The sequence below is a fragment of the Euprymna scolopes genome, chromosome 45, assembly GCF_053919585.1.
Source record: "Euprymna scolopes isolate OS-2025 chromosome 45, ASM5391958v1, whole genome shotgun sequence".
Taxonomy (NCBI): domain Eukaryota; kingdom Metazoa; phylum Mollusca; class Cephalopoda; order Sepiida; family Sepiolidae; genus Euprymna; species Euprymna scolopes.
The window spans coordinates 48005723-48012912 of record NC_136526.1 but is presented as its reverse complement, the minus strand read 5'-3'; the positions used below and the strand labels follow the sequence as shown (position 1 = coordinate 48012912).

At 36.7% G+C, this 7190-nt stretch overlaps 1 protein-coding gene across 1 annotated transcript; it reads right to left on the bottom strand.

The window, feature by feature from the left end:
• Positions 1-256: 256 nt before the first annotated feature.
• LOC145269179 (uncharacterized) lies at positions 257-5355 on the bottom strand. The gene is made up of 3 exons (XM_080124788.1): positions 5327-5355; positions 2255-3046; positions 257-443 (listed from the first exon to the last, which is right to left on the bottom strand). Exons 1-3 carry the CDS (start codon positions 5353-5355, stop codon positions 257-259), a joined length of 1008 nt encoding a protein of 335 aa, XP_079980914.1.
• Between the last annotated feature and the right edge of the window lie 1835 nt (positions 5356-7190).

Genomic DNA, 7190 nt, shown 5'->3' with positions numbered 1-7190 from the left:
GAGCAGGCATAAGCAAAGGTAAACCTGGACAATTCATCTACAATTGTTAGTAAATATTTGTTCTGAGATGAAGAAGGTAGTGATCCCTTAAAGTCAGTGTGAGGCGATTAAATGGCTGAGTTGCTTTGACTAGATGTAAGTTTAGTGGTTTGTGAAAATTTGGTTTGATAATGTTGCATGTTTGGCAATTTGCTGTCACTGCGCAAATTTCTTCAACTGAGTATGGCAAGTTTCTACTTAAAGTGTGTCATTCTGGTTACACCTGGGTGACATAGGGATTTGTGTAATGCTGACAGTTTGTTGTCCGTAAGTGAAGCACAACTTGTTCGTGTGAGAGTGTCTGCTGCCACATTCTCTTTTCCTTCTCGGTACTGGATGTCAAAACTAAAAGATGCAAGATTGATTCTCCAGTGCAGTATCTTTTCTGAATCAGAAGTCTTTTTCTAATGCAAAGCAATAAAAAGTTTTTGGCTAAAACGTCAAGCAGAGGTCCGCTAGTCACAAGCTGAGTCGAGTAGTTTGTTGTTCACAACACGAGATACACGTCGACGTTCTCTATTCGCATGTCTTAAACGCTTCTCCCACTCCTCCCAGTGACTCGCCTTTTATAATGTTTCGGGCATACCTAATTTGCATATACCACACGAGTGCTAGAGATCTACCCGTGACTGGAGACTTTAACAGACAACAGCCGCCATCTTGGGCCTCTTTTCCTTTTTTTTCTTTTTTGTCTTTCAGGCTACTGCCGAGAGATTCTCACCCGTTTCTGAGGCAGGTCCTCTCTACGTCTATCATATTTTCATTTTTTATTTTGTCATAATTTTGTGTATCAAACATGAATCGGACAGATTTTGGGTCTGTTTTTAGAATGAAGTGCCTACCAATTAAGAAGTGTCTCCATTTTTCAACAGCATCAACTATTGCAAGAGCCTCTTTCTCTACTGATGCATAATTTAATTCACAGCCTTGTAAAGATCATGAGTGAAAGGCAACTGATTGATTGTCCTGACTAAGTACAGTGGATATAGAGTTGTGGGATGAATTGGTTTCCAAGACAAACATTAGATCGTTGCTAATTGCAGTTAGGCTGGCTTTTATCAGGTCAGTTTTCAGTGGGTCCTGGATATGACCTAAAACTATATCCGATGGTGAGACCCCAGCTTGCGGGCCTTGTGGAGTGTGGAGCCACCATTTAATTTCCATTGCTCCCAGATCCACTCTGACCCGGAGTGGTAGTACGTGTTAGGGTCCCAACTATGGGTTAAATAGAATCCGACTTAAAAAAAAAAAAATATACTCCATTAAAAATCGTTCCTCAAAATAACTAGATTCGGCATTAAATAACATGAAAAAGGTTGATATGCCGTAAAACAAAAACAACCAAGCAGTTTTCAGTGTCTGGAAGGATTTTAAAGCCTCACCTGATAACGGAAAGATTTTTTGTGAATTTCAGATTTTTAATTTTGTCCGAAAACCTACTTATCCATTTTGCATAATATGCAAGAAGAATTTGCACTTCTCCTAATTGTAGGTCCAGTTATCCAGTCTGGCATCCCTCTGGAAACGCTGAAGATTGATCTTGCGTTTTTTTAAGGTAGTGCCACAGATGATCAAATTGTCAACATATGCATAAGTTTCCTGTAAACAATGCTTTCCAATTCATCCATTTTCTTTTGGAAATAAGCAGTCCCATTAGTCATTCCAAAAGGCATCCTAGTAAACTGATACAGTTGACCCCCAGACTGGAAAGCAGTATAAGGCCTGTCATTGGGATGTAAGGGGATTTGGTTGTATGCACTTTTCAGATCTATTGTACTGAAGTATTTATACTGTGCAAGTTGGTTCACAGTGCTTTCAATGTTGGGCATGGGGTATGCATCTAGCAGTGTATATTTATTGACTATCTTTCTTTTATGGTTACCATCCTCTTGCACGATCAAGGGTTGTGCCCTCCATGGGGATAGACTTGGCTCAACAATCCCCTCTTTCAATAACCGTTGTGTCTCTGAGTCAATGAACTGCTGGTCTGGCTTTGAGAATCTCCACAGTTTGGTTGTGATAGGTTTGCAATTTTTGGATGTTAGCAAACAGGGTTGGAGGTTCAACATTGATAGTCGTGAGGGCACAAAATGTTAATATTGGTTTGCTGCCACCATATTTGATGATAACACTTTCATATTGTTCTTAGAAATCAGTACCAAGGATCACATCAGTACACAAATCATTAATTACATTTAAATTAAAATTCTTGTACTCAGATCCAAGAAGGCTGAAGTCCACAACACAATATCTTGTAATGTTTGTGGTCTGTGCTCCTGCAGCCATGCGAATTGATCCCGAGCTTCTGTGTTGCTTCAGCTTAAGTCTTTTGGCAACATTGTGGCTTATAAAGCTTCTATCAGTACTTTTACTGTCAATTAGGCCTTTCAGTTCATGTCCGTTCAGAAACAAATTAGTGGATACTTTAAAGCCCGACACAGTAACAGCAGAAAAGATGGTTGAGAGTGTAGGGCCGTTACTATATGATATTGACTGAATAGCATCGACTATTGCAGCTGAATGAATGCTGGAATTGCCTGAATGGCACAATTTTGAAAAATGTCCGATTTTCAAACATTTATAGCAAATTACTTTCCTTGCTGGACACGTACTTCGTGGGTGGCGTAGATTTTCACAAAACCAGCATCGTAGTTTTGTAGTGGCCAACGTGGCTTCCGTAGAGGACCTCTTCTCTAGCAGCAGCCGTCCTAGTAGGTGTGGGAGAATCTTGCTGGACAAAGGCAATAGCATTCTTTTGAGTAAGGTCGTATTCTCCAATAGCCTCTGTCTAATAGGATTGGACTCCAGACCATTGATGAATGCATCCCAAATAGCCTCTTCCTTATAAACTTCAGCTATGACTGGTTTGTGGTTACAGTCCTTAGACAATTCACTCAGAGCTTGTAGGAATTGGTCGATAGACTCATCCGGTTTCTGGCGCCGACTAGACAGGAGATGACGTGCAAATATTTCGTTTGTGGGCTTAACGTAAACATTCTCCTGTAGCCTTTTTGTATGTGTCACAATGTTCTATGTAATCATACACAGTCCTGTCTATGTTGCTTAACAAGACATTCAATTTATCCAGTGGTAATCCAAGCGTTTGAATAATGTCCAAGTAATTGTCGAATGTTCAGTACCAAAACTTCCACTCTTTAGCGGCGACTGGTGAAAATTAGCGTCCTGGCTGAATCGTTCTGGTTTCAATACCTTATCCATTTGAAGAGATTTGTTTTTAATGAGTTTTGAATAACTTCTAGTCGAATACATTGTGGCGAATTACAAGAATAAAGAATACCTTTATGAGATTTAGTTTTTATTTGACTAGAAAAATACACGATACATATACAAGATGGCGACTCGGTATATCAAACAAAGGGAGACAATTTCCTAGAAAGGGCCAGACTACTCTCAAGTGATTATTATTTTACTACAGTAGTATTTTAATTTTTACTCTTATTCCTCTCATATAAGGCATATTGCCACTTAGACGTAAAGGGCTACTGTTTGGGGCCATGTTTGGCACGTTTTGGGACTATGCTGTTTGTATTTTTTTTTTTTATCAAATTAAAATTACAATAATTAAAATTACAATAAGAAAAGGATAAAGATGATCTAGATAGGGTGGTTGGTGTAGATATAGACTAATAGAACTCTATCAAGGAAATTCAGTAAGTACATATATGAAACAATTTATATTTGGAAATAAGCTGCTGAAAGTATCCTTTTCTTGCCTTGATAGGTACAAAACCCCTTCGAAATCTAGTGGGTGAGGATTCATTTACATTTACAATCTTTTTTTTACAGGAGCAATTTTGTTACTCTATCGATATTTTCATGGCAGTTGCCCGATTAAGCTAATATCTGGTCCTTCCCTGTAAAACATTTGCAGCAGACACTCATTTACCTACAACAATTTCCCTCATTTTCATCTGTACCTAAGACTGAACGAAAATTCCATGAACAATGCTCTTTTCTTATAACTCCTTATTTGTGGAACACATTAGTATGGGACTGCTTCCCATCTGACTATAACATGATCAGTTTTAAATCTAATGCAAACCAGTTCTTGTTTAGACATTCTCTTAAATAACATTGGTCAACAACAAATTGATTTGGGACGAATCTGATGCACTGCACCCCAAAATCACATTGGTTTTGTTCAATCAGGTAAAGTTTTGAGCTATGGGAATGTCATTATTTTTTCCACGTTTTTCTTCACATTTACGATGTGTGAAGCATTTTAGAAGAAATTGGTGCGTGTGAAATGTCATATAGAATAATTGTTTTGATCGGCAATTATTATTCTAATGACAAGAAGTTTCACGTTCGATAGTTCTGAGTGATATGTTTAAAAAGGATCAGTTTGACGTAATAAAACCTCGAAATCTTCCAAAACTTGATGCTCAGCATACACACAGAAAGTCTGGCTCGTGTAAGAAGAATTGGTGCCTTGGAATTAAAGGAACGTCATCAATGAATCTCTGGTAGATAGACAGAATACTCAAGTTTGGCTTAATCAAGCAATTTGTGTCAGAAATTTCGTGAAAACTATTGAATAATTCCAGTCCGTCTTTCGAAGCTTATAATTCCTCGAAAAATGTAATTCAAGCCCTAATTTTTTTTTTCAATTAACGGAGCAAGGACCAAGGTTTCATTTAAAACAAAAACAAAAAAAACAAACAAACAAACAACGTGTTTTTTTTTTATTTAAAAAAAAAGGTTTTAAACTTCGGACTTTACAGGTAAATTTCTAAAAAACACTACTTTTTTTGTTTTAAATTTGAATATATTATTTATTGATCTTTTATCTTCAATTTGTGATATATAAAATTTTGGTGAGTAAATTAATTATTTACTTTTAAATAGACACTTGAAAATGGGGGGGCGTGAATTAAAAAAAAACGTTTGTCTAAAATATTATATTCGGATTGTTGGAAAGAGCATAAAATTTCATATTGACCCTGAAAATATTGTAAAAATAGAATCAATAGAAAAATTTTGATAGATTTTTAAAGTTTAAAAATTGAAAAATATTGAGTTCGTAAAATTCATTAGTTTAAAAAAATATATATATATTTCTATTACTTTTAAAACAACTTTAATAGTTTCTTTTGGAAGTATAATCCATAAAGAAAATAAACAACCCACTTTTAAAGAGAAATTATGAGTTTTTTTTATATTTTATTCACAGTTTCGTGTTAGGGGTGTCAAAAATTCCTACAAAAATTCTGATACACCTAGCAATTCACCAAGACTGGACAAGAATGGTAAGTGCTTTACGTACTTGTGCCAGGGTTTTCCAAGACTGACCATGGAGAAGTTGAAAGTTAGTATCCTTGACGGTCCTCAGATCCGGCAGCTCATCAGAGATCCAGATTTCAAAATTTCAAGGAACGAAATGGAACTGGAAACGTGGAAGGCATTTGTTTTGGTATTGAAGAACATTTTTGGCAACAATAAGACCAGTAACTATGCAGAACCTGCCAGCATGCTGCCCGCTTTCAGAAATTTGTGCTGCAACGTGAGCGTCAAGATGCATTACCTATTTTCGCATATAGACTGGTTTTCTGAGAACCTGGGTTAAATGAGTGACAAGCAGGGGTGAGAGATTCCACAAGGACCTGAAACAGATGGAGACCAGGTATCAGGATCGCTGGGACACAGTCATGATTGCTGAATACTGTTGGAATCTGAAGAGAGACCCCTCCCTGTTACTGAACATTCTAGAACTTTGAAGAAACAGAAGTATAAGCCCCGGAGTTTGAACAAAAGTGAAGCAGCATTAAATTTATGTGTACTTATCAATGCCCAGCATTCAGTTTAGAGTAATCGTTGTTTCTATCAGGTATTGGCAAAACATTTTCCTGTTAAAAGTATACTTAGGATATATGTTGACAAAAATCACCTAATAATACCACAAAAATGTAATCGATTTTGTTACAAAATCTGTTTTTTTTTTTTTCAAATGAATTTATCAAAAAAAAAAAAAAAAAACCTGACCTGATGGAGAGAACCGAATGCCATTTCGTTATTAAGCATTGAAAAACTACTTTAAATCGATTGTAGAAATCTAGACAGCATTCAAAAAGTAAAAATATGTTGCCTAGCCCTGTTCCACCAAACTGGTCATGTTGTTTTATGAGCCGCGGGACACTCAGTAGACCTTATCCTCGATGGTCTTTGGACCTTGAATAGCTGGTAATTTCAGCATCCCCATATATATATATATATATATATATATATATATATATATATATATCACATACTTTGGACATTTTGTGTGATATGCAGTAGTGTGCCAAATATTACATCAGGAAAACTGATGCTAAGTAATTTAAAATTTGGCTACCATTCTGAATAGGCCAAACTATCTGTAATATAAATCATCTGTCTGTTTGTATGTATGTATGTATGTATGTATGTATGTATGTATGTATCTATGTCTGCCTGAAACTTCCGACAGAGGCTACGGACTTTTATGTGATCAGTATCGTTTTGAAGCTCAACCCTTCTGGCAACAAATATCGAAAAATTGGCTTAAAACATTCATTTCTTTACCTTCAACTAGGCACTTTTCTACAAGGAGGGGGTAACAGTTTTCGCCGCTATTTTCGAGAATCATCCCTCTTTTTGATTGACTAGTCTTAGACTTTCTTAAACTTTCACCATTTCCGGTTTGTCAAGGGACGCAAACGGCCAAGACGGCACACTAAAAAAAAAATTTTTTTTTTTTTCACATTCTTTTCCTCCTTCGCGGTACAGGTTTGAGCCTGTCTACCTACGACCACTTTTTAAAAAAATTGTTTTTGCTAAACACACGCCTCCAAACACCCGGGCAACGCCGGGCACCCAGTCTAGTGTAAAATAAGTAAAACAACTTGATGATAAGTCATAGCCAAAGCAATTGTGTTTTCACAGATAATCTGTTTTTGAAGTTGTTGGAAAAGGAAGTTGCAGTTGCAAACTCAGCCGATGATTATTCAGGCGTAACTTGGTACTCAATATCTGACGATGATGTCCGGGAATTGATTGGAAAGCATAAGCCATCAGATGTGTCGAATAGTATATGGTCAGTTCAAATTGATGAACATTACACACACTGATGTTCATGTTGCCTCTTCGGAGCTGAACACAGAATGTGCAAATAA

Excerpts from the sequence above, each read along its gene's own strand:
- LOC145269179 (XM_080124788.1), bottom strand. The coding sequence starts at position 5,355 with ATGGTCAGTCTTGGAAAACCCTGGCACAA. Across the intron at positions 3,047-5,326 it reads CTTGGAAAACCCTGGCACAA|GCTACAGGAGAATGTTTACG; the intron begins GTACGTAAAGCA and ends ACATACAAAAAG. Across the intron at positions 444-2,254 it reads TTCAGCCTTCTTGGATCTGA|AAAAAGACTTCTGATTCAGA; the intron begins GTACAAGAATTT and ends GCTTTGCATTAG.